The 16,810-nt window shown below is 41.2% G+C and overlaps 1 protein-coding gene across 1 annotated transcript in view; it reads left to right on the top strand.

Annotated features, from left to right (window-relative positions):
- The first annotated feature begins 685 nt into the window (after nucleotides 1-685).
- Nucleotides 686-16,810, top strand: part of rbm20 (RNA binding motif protein 20) — a 47,195-nt gene continuing 31,070 nt past the window's right edge. The window contains exon 1 of the mRNA XM_047579574.1: nucleotides 686-829. Coding sequence (XP_047435530.1) covers nucleotides 708-829 — 122 coding nt within the window. The 5' untranslated portion in view covers nucleotides 686-707. The remainder of the gene's footprint in view (nucleotides 830-16,810) is intronic.

The raw sequence follows: 16,810 nt of genomic DNA, 5'->3' as shown, positions 1-16,810 counted from the left end.
AATCGATCCCAACACCCACTGAGTGACTGATGGCATTCCCAGAACCACAGTGCACGGCATCATTGGCCAGACTATTGCAAGGGTATGTGTGTGCGTTGTGTGTGTGCTTGACTGTAGAGGTGATAATCAGCAGTGACTAGCGGGGAACTTTCTTGTCCCTGTTGTTGTGCTGCGTGGAGCTGTCCTGGGCAGGGACTCCCATTTGGTCCTGTTCAACTCACCCCCCGAGAGCCGTCCCATGAGCCCACCTCTTCTGTTATTGCCTCTTAAACTGCCCTCAGTCAACCTCCTGTTTCCCTTTGAAGAGGCTCTGCTCCGTCCCCCCCCCCCCCCCCCCCAATCTCTGCCCTGGAGAGAACACAAGTGAAGTGAAGGAAAGCCTTGGAAGTAGTAGCACAGTTTATAGGGAAAGAGAGTTGGATAGACGAAGCTAAAGGGGGCTTTGCTGGCTTTGCTGCTGCTGTCGATCAGAAGTGGCTGCGTGGAAGAGACCCTGCTGAAGTGTCAGCAGCCAGTCTCTTCCCGCCTGTTTGTCCTTCAGTCATCTATCCATTCAGCAAGGGGAGTGAAAAGCAGACTAGACAAAGTTGCCGCCTCATCAGGATTTGCTGTCTTTGGACAGTGGTAGTTATTTTTGAGGGGGGGTGTGTGTGTGGGAAGGGTAGGGGTGTTAAAGCTGCAGGTGGTGCTAGGGAGTTTGCTTCACCATGCAGCAAGCTTGGGATCGGAAAAGTAGCTTTGAGAGTGTAAAACGAGGGTCCACAAAAATGCTGGGAAAAGGACAAAGTGGTGGATACCCCTTGGAGACAGCGAGTGAACCCTTGCAGAGGTAAGGAGAAAATGAATAAACCTCAAGATCAGCAGGCGTATACAGCTTATGCTGTATGTAAGAAAAGAAAAACAAAAATCCACATGAGATTCGGGTGATGGCTTTTAATGAATATAATATCATTTACAAATGTGGCTGAGCCAGTGGGAAATATTTATGAAAGACATAACTGCATCTCTGCTAGAATATCCGGTGGCATGAAACCTCCCACGATGTCTGCTCTAAATGTGATATATAAAAAAATAGATGATTTTCATACGTCAGTCCGCTAGTTAAGTATCAGCATTTTATTTTATATTAGTTCTATACACTTTGTAGTTTAATGTAAAAATATTAGAGTGAAGAACAGTATGGAAATTTGAGTTTCATTTTTACGAGCGGTTTCTTACTTTGAAATCATATTTAAATTCTAAAGCAAGACCAGAGATGCTTTAAGATAATGTACATGTTTTAGTTGTCTCATTGTATATTAAAAAATATATATATCTAAGACAAACATGTCTGTGGAAAAGTAAGGACTGGCCTAAATCTGGCCTAAAATTGATTTGAATGATTGGAGGTATATAGTATGAATATACATTATGTCAGTTTGTATTAATAACTAAACACAAACATTGTACTACTTGATATTGTAAATTTTTCGATTTACCTAAATTTCATTTCATCTCACCTCATCTTCTGCCACCGCTTATCCTCAAATTTGAGGTTTTAAAGTTAGGCAAAATATTCATCCCAAACTTGCAGTTTGTACTGTTTCTGAACTTTTCCTACAGCATGGTGTTTATCAAGAATAAAATGTATGTAGCGAAATTTGTATTAACTATTAACTATATTGCTTCTTTTCACACCCATGAAACTAACCCACAAAACACAACTTTTGTGGGTTTAAAAGATGTTCCATGGGTTTATATGAACTAAAATAAAACTGATTGTTTAGTTGTTTAAATTGTGAAAAAAACTCAGCAGTTTTTAACATTTTTTATTTATTTATAATAAGTAAGATAATTTCAGTATATATTCTATACTGAAATTCAAATGCTGACCAACTCTGTAACTTTTGTCTAAACCTTTTTTTTTCTTTTTGGAAGTGGGAAATTTCACTGCAACTGCATCTGGTGAAGTCGTTTAACTCCGTCCTCGCTCTGTGATAATACGACTAGGCCCTGTACTGAGTTTGTCAGCATCTATATACCAGCTGTGCCACATTTAATGCTGCAAGACTGAAATTATCTAGCAGCACCAGATATTTTACAGGTCTCACAACTAATCTACAATCTAACAGAAACGTGTGGTAAATGGTTTTTAATCCTCCATTTACAGATGGTTTATAGTTTATAGTGACTTTATGCCAAAGATGGTTTGAAAGCTTTGTCTTTGAAGCACTTGTGCATGAGTGTTTGTTCATTAATCAAACTTGTCCACATTAGCAAACAGTGTAATTTGTCTTAAAGATTGAATATCAAGCTGTCAGCATCGAGGAGAGTGTGGTCTCTGGCAGCCTGACTGTGTGGTGTACTGTGTACTGTGTTACTGGTCAGAGACATGGCAGGGACTCAAGAGGGATAAGAAATAGGGAAAATTACACATTCTGTGTATTATTGTTTCCTGGTGTGATACAATTGCTACAGTATAGATATACTACAATTATTTTGCTAATATTGGTATAGTGAGTCCAGTGATCATTTATTTGTGCAGCTCCATATGGAAAATTATACATTTGTATTTACAATCTGTGCAGTTTATGGCTTCACATTATATCACACCACTTTAACATTTGTCGTTGCCTGTTAGGTTAATTAGCAAATTTAATGGGACTTTGGTCAAGCAGGGGTTGAAATAAAACATCACGTTAAAACATTCTGGACAAAACGAACTGAAACTGCTTATAGAGTTTCACGAGGACGTAGCGTCTCTCATCTAAGCAGCTTCTTTAGTTCAAATTCAAATTATTTTTTAAATTTTAAATGTTATATTTATATTTACCTAAATCAGTACAATAAATCAAATTATTTCATAATTACACTTTATCATTACACATCCTATCCCGTGTAATAATTAATGTTCAATTTGTTATAGCACATAATAAAATCAAATGATTTTTTTTCACATGACTCATCCGTCTTGGTTTTTCCCTTTGAAGCAAAAACCAGACCAGCTCCTCTGGTCATGTGGATCTCATCTGTTTCCAGTGAATAACAAGGAGCACGTTGTTTGTTCTGAGCTACTTTCTCTGCACCTGTCGGGTCCACAGGACAGTGGCATTAGTTTGATCTGTTCTGTCCCTAAGTTCTTAAAAACCCGCTCTTTGTTGTCCTTCTCTTAATAGGCTGTCAGATATTTATCTTGAACCCCAGATGAATCGCATTAAGTCGCCGTATACTGACTTGCAGTAGGAGATGTAATCATTTATTTTATTAGACAAAAGGAGCCTGTGCGGTGACGTCTCTCCTTCATGGGTTGGAGGGTAAAATACAGGGCTGTCATTTTATTTTGGCAGGGCTGTTATTAAGCTCTTACACATGATCTAATCTTATAAAAACACTTGATGTGTTGTCCTAGGCCTCAGTTGTGGCACGGCCATATGTTTTGTTAACTTGCTCTTAAGTACACAATCCACTAAGTAAACGTCTGCAGAAAAGTTGTAAACCAAAGTACGGAAACAGATGCATCATTACAAGTGGTAAAGAGGTTTAGCTCCTCAGTCTGGATGGAGCTGAAGCCGTGCGGGGTCTCATGCAGCGACTAGTGATAAGAGGAAAGGGTCTAGGAGCTGGTCCTTGTTTTTCTGCTGGTGACGTGCATCCTGTGATGGATTGCAGAGCTACGGATTTGAGGTCAAATAGATTAGTTGAGCATGGTTAACATGTTTTCACATTAGCATTCATACCTTCCGTCTTTTTGCTATTTCACTTTCCTCATCTTACTGCCCTTTCCCACCTGCTGGCTCTATATCACTTCGACAGCTTGTCGCGGGGGGGGGGGAGTCGGTTGTCCGAGCACCTTGCACCACAGCCCCTGCTGCTCCTCTTCAGCGTACACCGGCTTGTGAAAATGCCACAGAAAGGGTAAATCCCACCGGGCCTCTGCCTTCCCGCTTTACCGACCGCCGCACGTTACGTGATTTCGGGTTTGATTTATTCGTTTTGTCCTCAAGCTGCAACACCGGCAAAGCCACAGCTACGGGTCACGACTCAAAGGCACCGAATGTTGTCGTACAGCCTTTCTAACACTCTGCGTTGTAAATGGTAGCATTTGTTGGAAAACAGTGAAGAAGAAGTATTCTCGTTATAACGCCGATTCTTTTTGTGGTTTTGTTTCAATTACTTATTTAGACTCTAAGGATCCACGAAGGAAATTACTTGGCAACAGTAGCTTCATTGCACGTAAAAGTTGTGTTACTCTTTATTTATCCCTTAATTTAACCACGAAACACTGAAAACACATCCTATAGTGGTGACTCACTTCTGCAGTTATTTGGTTTGTAATCTGAGCCATCAGAGTGGATCTATTTATTTTTATCTTGAGGAGGAGCTGTGATTTTGAGTGTGTTTGTTTTGTCCTCTAGCTGATTAACCACAATCTCTCCCGGCCTGCTTGTCTATCTCTAGCTGTTGGTCTGAGTGCGTTGTTCATTTTTTTTTAGGTAACTTAAATCTGACCGCTGAGTCGGGAGGTTCAGTCCTATACCGTGGGAGGTCATTAACAAGAGCTAATCTGCCGGGCTTCCCTGCACCTCATATGGCTTTGCCCAAATGCTTGTCTGGACTTAGATGTGGCGATTGATTAGTGAGCTGGCTTTACAGCTCTGTGACAGTGGGCGCTCCCTTTGAAGAAGGATGAGCTGAATAAATGCCAAGTATTTAGTTTTGTTTTTTTTTTTCCAGAGAGGGGCCCAGTATTTTTTCTATCCTGGACCTCAGTAGCAGCTCGTGGTTTGTCAGACAACAGAGTAATTCAACATGTGGTGAAAATGATTTGTTTGTTGCCTCGTGAATGATGAACCCGCCCAAAGCCACGCTGGCCAGATATTCTTCTTCGGCGTGGGTGCAGTCGACTACACGTGGCAGCAGGTGGATTTCTTTCCTCTCATACATGAGGTCTATCTCTTCCTTTACTTACAGGATTTGTAAATTATTGTGTCACCTCCGCTACCAAATCTCTCCCCCACCGCCACCGTAAGCATGTGTTCATTGCCGTGTTGACGTGTGGCAGCAACTGTGGCTAATCCTGATGTTAAATGGCTGACAGTTGCATGGCACCACAGAAGAGCTTCGGAGGCCTCGTGGTGACCGTGGCCATGTGGGCGTCCCTCTCATTCAGTCAGCAAAACCACTGGTTTTGCAAAATGCACCCTTGGTATGAGCAAAAGGATGTTTCACTCCATCTGCTTTAGACAAAGGCTCTGGTCAGACCAGGTGTCTGCCTGCTTGTAACTGGGTCACCCACAACGCATTAACATACGTTCTGGGTGACCCAGTTACAAGTAGGCAACTCTAAGTACGTATGTTCACACCTGGCATCTAAGTGTGTCTCCAGAGACCACTTGTGGACAGATCAAATCGTTGCACTGCATTAGATCTCTCAGTGTGGTGGAAAGTGTAGGATCGTTGCGTTGCACTTCTGTACTTCTTGTCATGCTTGTATTAATTCGTGTGTGTGTGTTCATGCATCTATATTTGTCTTTTGAGTTTTATACCAGAGAGTGTACAAGTTTGTAATGTCAGACGTTATAAGTGAACTTGTTAACAGTGTCCTTACTGTTGATGTGGTTCTCGACCTGCAGAGCAGAGGGTTGTTTCCTATTAGGAAAGCAGGCGCTGAGTTGACAGGCTTAGCTGGGGCTGACTATCTGAAACAGTGGGGGTGGGAAGAGTTAAAGAGGTTTCGTACACTGTGTCTACGTTAAAAGATAGCATTTAGGAAAGAGCACTGTCAAATATTTCCGTCTGTGTACATACGCCAACGAGATTAGCTTGGACGGGTTTGAGAGGGATACGACAGCTAATCCTAAAATCATCACGTTTCAGGGTTTAGCTCTGCTGCTTCTATAAATGAAGACTCGGTTGGTGTGATGCTGTTCGGATGTGACGCAGAAAGTTTTCAGTCAGTATTAATCACATGAGACGGTGTGTGGTGTGATGTGTGGGGTTTGATTGCCCGAAGTCGTCTTTAGCAAACTATCAGCACTTCACTTGATTGTGGAGTTCTAGCAACAAGTCTGATAAAGATGAGCAGGTATATTTTTAATAATAGCTTCTTTTTTTCTTTTTTTTTTTACGCAGGTCTGCGCATTATCTGGTGGGGGATGCAATAAATGACTGCAGATTTATTGTTGCTTTTTCTGGAAAAAGTCTAACTTTGTGACATTTTGATTCCCTGGACATTTAAGCAGCAGAGGACCACAGCTCAAATTACAAGACTGTCACTGTTTTCCCCGTTGGGATCATCTCTTCATCACAACTTCTTCCTCTCCTTAATGCTCAATTATATGAGCTGGCAAGGTTTAAAGGTCTCAGTGTAACACAGTCTAACTTTAAAGGGTTGTTCACGTAAAACTAATAAAGTGGCCCAGTAACCTTCTCTCTAATTATTAGAGAATAAAAGTCAGACTTGTATGTAATTAAATTTTGGGGAAATTTGAGAAGAAATTAAATTCCTGTAGCCTTTTACTTATCAGCTCTCAGAGACGTCAGACATTCCTGTAGTTTCTAGGGGATTAAAAGAATTTACTGAACTGTTGACCTACTGTTTGTTGACAGTTTTATACAGTTGACAGCCAATGTTTTTGGGGATTCGTGAATGGCCTCCTAATAGTCTTAAGGCCTGAAGCATAGGAGAAGATCTTAAAAATGACAAGAATGACCCCAGTCTTGCACACATCCAGACCATATGGTTGTGGTATTCTTCACAGTGCATGCATCAACTCTGCTTGGATTAATGGAGACCAGATGTCATTCAGTCTATGTGAGAGTGAATCAGTGGTTGGTGGGAAGTTCTTCTCTCTTCTTATCTTCCATAGGAGGAGTTAATGTGCAAAGGAAAAAGAAAAGCGATGAGGTGACACGTTTATTAGTCTCCGCTTGTTTCTGGTCTTCGACAGTGGACGTATATGTGCTGCAGCTGCTGCACCTGCGCTGACTGTGTCAGATACGGCACATGTGTTTCCAACTCACCACAGGAGTTCAGGTGATTTTAGTCTCAACCATTCACCACAAATGTACAAATGCTGCTAATAGTTAGTTTATGCTATGCAACAATGAAGCGAAAGGGTACCATAAATGTTCTGTTGAGGGCTGTGATCGGAAACATCAAGCTGATGCCCAATAATCGATGGGCATCATATTATCAAAGCTGAGCTTTCTTCACTATTTTCAATGCTTTCTTTAATGCTCCAGCGCATTTGTTTCATCGGCCAACTCGGGTTGGTGTAATATATTATACATGATACAACATCATAATATAGTCGATCCTTTCTCTTAGGCTAGTTCAGAAAACAAGATGGCACCTTGAGTGTTTGGAGAAACTGTTAGTAAAACAGCCGATCATTACATCTCTTTCATCAAGAGAACTGTGGTTACACGGAGGAAGAGGCTGCTCTCGTTGTTGTTCTAGTGGTTCTGGTGAAGGACCTCCACTGTGGGAATGAAATCAACAAGAAAAGTAGCCCTGATAATATATAATCTCTCAGCGTGGCTCACAAACTTATGGGGAATAAAAGCTCTGTTGCCAATAAAGTATAAAGAGGGAGTTTGTATGTTCACTTCTTCATGGCTCTGTTGTTCTGATATTGTGTAGGTAGGTTGCTGCAGGTAAGATTGGGTACGTGGGCACTCTAGTATAATTATTCCTCACATTTAGCTCCCTGAGTCACAAGTGAGTCAGTACCGTTTTAAGATCCTATCAGTACTGGTGCTGCTGTGCTATTTTCTTCTGTCAAGGCTAACATGAGAAGGAGGTCTCTGTTTCTTGATGCCAGTCTGTCGTTTAGTGGTGTTTGTTCAGGATATACTTATACAGAGGGAGGATTGGAGGCTTTGTGTGTCACAAACTAAGTTTCAATTCTTGACATTTCAGACGGCGTTCTACCGAGAACTTTGTCACCTTTCAAAACTGTCTGCTATAAAATTCCTGTTCATCACGTCCACACAGAGGAACGAGAGAGAAATCCCTCTGATCAGTTTTCAGCTCGGAGAGGCAATGCTTGAGGAGGAGAACAGGAGTATACAAAACAAACAAAACACACGGAGTGGCTTTCTTTAACGTTTAACATCTGAACATCTAAATCTGAACATTCAAAATATTCTCAGTAAGTGAACAAACACATCAGGTTCTGTACAACAGTTTGTAGCTCTCCCCAGCTTCCTAGTCTTCTGGTTAATAGTTGTTCTTTTGGTTTCCTGGAGTTATTTCCATTCATGCAGACGTAGAACTTTTGTGCCAGCTGCTCACAGGCTTTGGTCTTTATGGTGTGTTCAAGTGCTGGTAGCTCTTTGATGTCTCTTTGGTGAATCTGTACAGCCTCTTGACAACCTTCGACAAGGATGCAGAAAGTATCGTTTAAGATTTTCAAACTGATATGTCTAAGGCTAGTGTTTGTCATGTACAAGTACAATAATGCAGTTAAAGCCTTGAAAAATGTTTTCATTGTGTGTCAACCTTGGTGTGCATTTGACACACCTGACCAGTAAGTAAGATCTTTATTGTAAACAAGAAAGCTTTGGACAGACAGTAGTGTTATTAATAATAGGCCAGCGCTGGCTTGTAAGTCTTCCTGATTAATAGAAATAGGTGTCTTTGTTTTGATATCGTCCAGCTATGCCAGCCATCAGCACAAGGTCACACACCAGACACACGGTTCAATGAAGCGCCCCAGCTATGAATTTGGAGAATGTACTGAATGCATGTTGCTCCACAGGTTTAACAGTAGGAGAGTACTGGTGTCTAAGACCCACACAGCCTCCCTGCTCTCCCCTGTTAGCCCCGCACCAACAGCTGAGGCCAGGGGAGATTGTAGCACGTGTGCTCACCCCAAAGGCATCTTCCTTTCATCCACACGGCGAGGGGGCCAGAATATAGGAAATCAGATTTACCACACACGCGCAGGTGGAACCCACAAGGTCAGAAAAACAATTGTTAAATGACGAATTAAAGCACCACTGTAAGCAAGGAGATGTGATTTGTTTCCGGCAATATGAGCTTTTGGAAAATTATCCAATAAAGGATGGGCACACGCATTACAGAAAGAATTGGGTGCCCTCCACTCCTTTGTCACGTCTTTATGTAACATGCGTGTTTACCAACACGTCCAGTCTTTTGAGCTTCACGTCTTAAAGCGTTCTATGAATCATGAGTAGTGACTCAGAGGCAATAGTCGACAGCTTTGTCTAATCCCTTGCCCCAGTCATAGACGTTTTTATGTATATATTCAGAAGCATTTCCAGAGGTATTTTCTTCTTGTTTTAACTTAGCAGCTTCTTGAGTCATTTTTACACAAGTTGTGTTTATCTGCGTCAGCATGAGACAATGTAAGCCTGTGGGTCACAGAGCAGCACTGTATAAACTAATGTGGAACAATCTATTACCACCAGTAAATCTACGTGACTATGCGGTGATAATCTCTGTTCATTTATCTTGGAGAAGGCAGACATAAAATCTGATACAAAGCTCCTGATGTCAGGTTTAGATCCAGCCTGTCAGGTTGTGTCAGGGGTTTGCGCTAACGTCATGCTTAGGATGTGAGACGAGACGGCTGCGTAAATCACAAGAGCACGACTGTTACTGCTGATTATTAAATTAGGAACTGATTTCTGTCGGTATCAGGGCAGAGATGAGGGCTCTGTCTATGAATAGGTGTCTAATAGCAGGCTAAAAGAGTTGCTGCTCAGGGAGCAGCAGGCGAACAGAGGGGAGGCAAAGGGTGATAATTACCTATGTGTAATTATTCATAATCACCACATAGATTATCTTTGTGAAATATGATTCACTGTTTGTTTGTGCTTCGGCTCAGAAAGATGCTTATGTCTTTGGCCACCAACCAAAAAAAGAAAAAAAGGGTCAGCTGGTCAAGGCTTTGACTGCGTTAAATAGTTAATATGATGGGAAGCCTACTCATAACCCTGTCAGGTGTTAAGATGACTGAGCAGGTGTTTGATTCAGTGGAGAACTGGGATGTAGTTTAGCAACAAGAGTGTATGTTTAAATTACATGTAGACCGTTCAGTCTGGATATACATTTAAGTTAAGAGTGACTCTAGACTCATAACAAACTCCATACTGATGCACATTTAGCCACAGTATTTGGTAAATGTCTGTCTTTTTGCTTCAGTAAGTCAGGTGTTTGTGGTAGGCTGGCCTCTATTATAAAGGAATATGTGACCTAAAGGTGAAGGTGATAAAGCATTTGTATTTGACAATAGTGTATAGTTTGGCCACAAGAGTCGTAGTCAAAATGACGTGGCAACTTTTACGGTGAGGTTAGGCTTGGTCCGGTTCTGAATTCATTCTTGAGCAAACAATACAGCAATACAAGTTTGTTCAAACAAGAGTTTTAGAAGGTAAATGAAGCTGGAGTCAGTCTGTCATTACTTCTGATAACTCAGTTTAATGTTTAAAGTTGGTGTTCACCTTCCGTTATATTCCTGCCAGCTTTGACGTCTACAGTGAGAAAAACCACTTTACACTGAATGATTTGTTTTGGTGAGTGAAAACGCACATGTGTCATCAGAACCTTTTCTGGCCTCCATTAAACAGTTCAGCTGAAATCTCTAATATGAATTATTTCAGATGAGGTGTTGTCTATGTAATCATAGCCGCCGAGGATTTGTGAACACAGACTTCTTTTAAATATGCAAATAAAAGGAAAACTACTAAACTATATGTTTTCAGAGCAGCCCAAGTTGCTCAACTATCAAAACCTGTTTAATGCAGAAAAGAAAAATGGCTGGAGCTCTGCTGGTGTCCCTCAAACCGGTGGTGCGCTGGAAAGGAAACTAATGGCTGAAGGGAAATGGAAAAATCAAGCAGAAAAATGCAGAAAACAATCCAGGTCCAGGCACTCAAATATGTTTGAAAATGCTTTTAATTAAACAGGCTGGAGTACCAGAGGAAGGCTCAGTCTGAAACGCGTATTTGTTTGTTTTTTTACTGCAGCCCCTTGAATTAAAAGCCTTTTCAAACCCATTTGAGTGCCTGGATGTGGATTTTTTTATGCAGTTTCCTGTATGATTTTTTTTCCATTTTCCTTCATCCCTTTTAATGCAGTTCAGTAATCAGTGATGTCCTTGAAACAGCTTAAAGTGCCAGTTTACTTTGACACCTCCTGGAGACACATTAACCATCACTGCACATGTTGCCATAGTTTCTCATAGTCTCTTAATGCAGATTGAATATAAAGATTGGATCATTTTAGTCGACTTTGAGAGGTCAAAGAACCCGAGCATCACCAGATTGAGTTTGTTTGTTGTCTGCCTCGTAAAAAAGCGACATGTGTAGCTTCTAAAACCAGCTTTTAGGTGGATCGTCTTGCACCTCTAGATTTATGATCCGGTGACCTACAGTGACACCGACAGTCAGACATTACCACAGTTCGTCTCACTCAGTCTAATGAACCGTCTGTGTTTTTGTTTTTTTTACTGAAGCTTTATACTAAAGGAACATGTGGCAGAGGAAGGCGAACTGGCTCTGTTCACTCCTCCACATGCTGTGGAACACATGTGGCAGTGAGGGAAGGCGTCAGGAAGCTCGCGGATTTGTGGTGGTGTAAAGATACAGTTTGACATGTAATCGCTTTTGGCCCTTGTGAAGTTGGGGGGAAAGCTGTACACGATAGAGGCTCTTCTCAGTCTGGTACATTCAGACCCTAAGCTATCTACAGGACACCAGGTGGGTAATGTATAAATTATCACACATGCCAGATCTGCAAACAGCCCCCTCTTCATTCCAACACCGGAGGAGTCGGAGTGCTCCTAGACTTAATATATAACTTTACAACTCAGCAAATTGTAATTGTAGATACTGTCCACACCGATGCTAATGGATCGCAATGCCTGATATTCACTGCGGGGTATTTGGTCTCCATCATGTGACCAGCCCTCGCCAACAGATGAAGCAGGTGAGCTGGATCGCTGACATTACGTGGAGTTATTGACAGCTGTGAACAGGTTCCCCTCGTGTCCCGTGATAAGATAAATAAAGGTGGCTGCAACTGTGAGGAAAGCATGATGAATAGAGATGTCAGAGTTTTATTTTAATTAATCCTACACATAAATCTCTGAGGATTTATAGGAGATAACACGCTGCATTTGAGATGATGCAGTGAAGGTTGTGGTCGTTCAGATGCGGAGAATTTAAACCTCCAGACAATCAAGAAGAATAAGCAAGACAAACATATGGGATGCAGAAAGGACTCTGTGAGGATGTCTGCAGTTGAGGTCAAGCAGAGTATGTTGTGCACTTTGCTTTGTTTACTTGCACACAAGGGTCCTGCTAATAATTGGATCAGTAGGAAATATAGATTGAGAAGAGTAGTAAATCCTAACTCGATAACATGGGATAAATAAAAACATTCTGTGACTTGATCAGAGTGGAAACATGGCAGTACTAAATCAAAATCTGTGAAAAGATGAATGAAGCTGGATACAGTGTTGCCGTTGAAATCTGGGTCTCGGTCTTCCTCTCGTATTCACTGCTGTCGGTAATGAAATAATAAAATATAATAAAAATATGTATCTTGTATCATTTTATTCAGGTGATATCTCCAGAAAAATTCCAGTAGAATAAATACTCTCCATATTAACGTGTGGGATGAAGACTTATGGCGTCTGTAACTTATGACTCGGAGAGAATTATCACTTCATTATTATTTCCATGGTGCAGGAGGTTGAGGTCTGTCTCCTGGATCCTACAACGGATGAAACTTCTACCACAGGAAATCATTTTCCAGAGAGGCTTCAGCTATAATTACACTTTAACCACGTTTCCCTCAAAACATTTTGCTATTAATCTGTTGATTCTGCTCTATAGGGATCTCAAATAGTGTTGGAGTTACAGTCGGGGATACGGTTTAAATGGACTGAGAAGGGTGGTAATAGGAAGAATGACTCCCAGGAGATGACTGCCTCCAGTAAGAAGCACTTAGTCTGTCACCTGGCCCACTCTGTGTTATCTTTCAAGCACAGCACTTTGCCAGAACCTCGTCACCATAACAGCGAACGAATTAAACAGAGTCATTCATGAAAATATTATCGGAACATTAAAATGTGATCTTGGTTCACAGGCAACCAACACTTGCGTTTTTGTATATTCATAGTTATTTAAAAAAATTAGAAAAAAATAGGAAAAAGTTATTATGAACCGTTATTATAAACCATACCATAACACGGTCATGACAGGGGTTGCAACAATCGATTAGTCTGTCTATTCTTTAGGGATATTCTGTTAATCTATGGAGTATTTTTTTGGACTAGTCCTTTGGTCAACGTTTCACTAAATATAACATTAATCTTTCAATGTTTTATTCAAACATTTTCTGATAATAACATATTTTAACAAAGAATCCATGGATGTAACATGTCCAACTTACTAACTTCATCACAAACGCTGCAGTTGGCTGTTTAATTTTTACACATCATTCTAGTTCCAGGTCCGTGTTCAAACAATGACCTCATTTTTGATGACTGGCTTTGTGCTTTTGCCAGATAAAGTCTGTTTGTTAACACTCCTGGCGGTGGGAGCTGCATTAGTGGGAATGAACATAAACACACTAATTGAACTTACATCATCAGCTACGCTGCCCTCTCGATGCAAGCTTACTTGTAACATGCTGCTAGTCAGTAACATGATGCCTTCTAAGCCGACTATATGTCGCATGTCAAGTCTGGTAAATTTAAACTGCATATAACGCAGTGATCTATAAATTACCTCGGGCTATATATCTCTTAGCTTGGATCATTTCAGCTGATGGCTCAGTTAGAGCGCGCTCTTTGTAGACAGAGATTTTCCCTGCAGTGTGTTTGGACTTTACTTTTCTCAGAAATGTCATCATTTTAATATAGAAGTTACCGGGCCTACAGCAGGAAGCTCCACAAAATCTTTTAACCTCCCGTCTCTCGTCCAGTGCAGCGCTGCCAGTCGTCTTTATAGTCACTTGGCAAACATGTTGAATCCACAGCGGCACAAGTTGGTGACAGATATCAAATTTTACTGGCTGATCAGCTTAGAGAACCACTGCATAGATGGAAGTAAACAAAACAACAAAGTCCACAGGGCATCCAGAAGGCTCTGCTCGTTTCTCATCATCATCCAGTCTGAACATTCAGATACATAAATACACGGTTATCTCGACTGAATGAACCGTAGACCAGCTGATCAGCACTGAGAGGTCATCTCTCCACGGCAGCTGATAGCAGCTCGAAAAAAAAAAAAAAAATAAAAATGCAAATGTCATGAGCAATTTTGATAATAAAGATAATTCTAGCTCTTGGTTTTACTATCATCCACAAGGCCTTAGCATATAGCTTCTAATTAAAACAACTGGCATATCAGCAGCATTACTTGGGAAGTTTTTCACCGTGCGATGCAGAATTATAAATGTGCCTTTAACCTGCATTTCTCTGTCAGTGACGAAATGCCACCTCCTCCCATTTAAGTGCCACAGAGTTTGCTAGAGTGTGGAGCAGCATGGGTGCAGGATTCAGAATATTTTGGCTAAAGTGGTGAATCATGGAGTGAAACTGGAGTGAGTCACTGCCCTGTCTGTCATCACAAACCTTACATAACACCAAAACAGTAACTTTGGAAACTGGGTCAGACCACACATCATGGCTGTGGTGACGTAACGAATCAGAATCCGGTGTGAGTGGTATTAACCTTACAATACTTTGACTTTATAATTCTTATTCCATGTAGGTTAATGACAAATGAATGTGTGAAAGGAGACAGATCTTCATTGTTTTATTATTGCTCCTGACTCATCGCTGTTATGAAACTTTTTTTTTTTTTTTTACATTTTTCTTCCATTATTATCTCTATTTATCGGTCTTCCCACATGCATATACGTACGTTCACCCACGCTGGGTTGGATGAGTGTGTAGAGGTGTGATCGCACCTGTTCTCTGCTCCAGCTGTCAGAAGGATATCGACAGATTATCCTTGAGTGTTTGTGTCAGAATCACCTTTACTGGCCATGTACAAATAGGAATTGGATTGTCAGTCCTCTTACACAGGCATAGTTAGCTAAATGGACAAGGTTAAACATTTAAGAGGTGTATGTGGAACAAAAGGAGCTGTTTTCCTTTAGCTCTCGGTTTGAAATTTGGGTATAACTTGTGAGGATGTGTCACAGTAAAAGAGTCGAAGCTCAGAGCATGCATGCACCGAGTCACCGTGGGGATAGAAACATGTAATAAGAGATAACTCCTTTATACTGTAAAGACAACACGACCTCATGGTGCTGGCAGAAGCGATGGTGCGTCAACCTACTATTCCTGGCTTCTGCTATCAGCCACTCCGCTACCGCCATCATCGAGTGCCAGCCATGGATAATGAAGAGATCTGTGTGTGCGTGTGTGTCTGTGACAGGGAAACAGTGGGAAGGCAGAGAGGGCGAAGCACAAAAACAAACAGAGACGGCGAGATAGTAGATGCTTATCAGAAGAAGGCCGTTGTCATGAAAATCAAGCATGCTAATGGGCCGCCTAAAATACCCCGCGTGTGACGAGCGGTAGGGGGTACGCGGAGGCTTTCTGTTTGTCGTCACAAGGTCAAACATCCATAGCAAAGAGCTTCCTGTCAATTAACCTCCCAGCTAATCAACTGCACCGCAGGGAGGGAGGAGGGCACAGGTGGCGGTGGCTTATTATGACTCAAACTGCTATAATTGCACCGCTGATTTCAAGCGCTTCCAGTTAAAACTTGCGGAGCGACTGCGCACAAGAAATAAACAAAACTGCGGTTGTGTTTTTGTGTGTGGGTCTGGAACAGCTCAGATACAGCTGTCAGTGACTCATCAGTGTGAAGATAGCAGGCAGTGGCCTTTCTGCCTCCCCGCTACGCTGGGATTTGCCTGTTTCCCTTTGCAGACAGTGAAGTCAAGATAAAACTTGTCTGTCTCTGTCTATCCTCCAGCCATAGAAACAATAAAAGCATCTCTGCTACTTATGGCAAAGATAAACATATTTTTAGCCCAGTGATACGCAGATTTCGTGTCCCCAGTCTGCTGAAAATACCAACGATAACGTGTCTTTTCAGAAAGCTGGTTCGATTCGACTGAAGAAGGCACAGACTTCTGTGAATAATTATACTGTGGATATTTAAATGCAGTTTCCCCATTGTGGGACACATAAAGGTTTTTCTATTCTATTCTATGTGTGACGTCACAGAAGGTGAAGTCTCCATGGTTACGGCCACTGAAAGTTGAGCATGGAGATTAGCAGCATTAGTTTGAATCATAGGTCTAGTTGCATCTAAATTGTAAAATTACTTTAAAAAATGGGCAAGAGCTGTTTTGCGACTGACTATACCAATAGATTTGAAAAGCAGTCAGAGATATATTTTTACAGATCTCCAACTCCCAAAGAAAAGAGAAGTAAATGGATCACTGCATTACTAACCTGGTGTTGTGGTTCACATTTAGTGTCAGGTAATATTAATTTATGCTGTATTTTCTGGTGAGGTCATACCATAAATTACATTCTGGAGGGCTGTCAGATAAGCTTGTCCATGTTGTTGTTTTGGTGTATTTTAGTTCCATCAATAAATAAAAATAAAATAATAGACAGAATATTTGTGATCACTCCTCGTCATCCTTTTAACGTCCAGTCAGACGCTACAGTATTATATGGCTAACGCTACTTCTCAGTAAAGCTCTTAGTGTTGTCATCTTTTACTTAGCAACATTTATCATGACTGAAAAGACCTAATACTAACTGAAACTGAGGCTAATCCACTTTTCCAAATCCAAACTAGTTTGTATGGATCATTGTCG

Source organism: Mugil cephalus, chromosome 2, assembly GCF_022458985.1.
Source record: "Mugil cephalus isolate CIBA_MC_2020 chromosome 2, CIBA_Mcephalus_1.1, whole genome shotgun sequence".
NCBI lineage: Eukaryota > Metazoa > Chordata > Actinopteri > Mugiliformes > Mugilidae > Mugil > Mugil cephalus.
The sequence above is the reverse complement of the archived record's forward strand: the minus strand, read 5'-3'. Positions and strand labels throughout refer to the sequence as shown.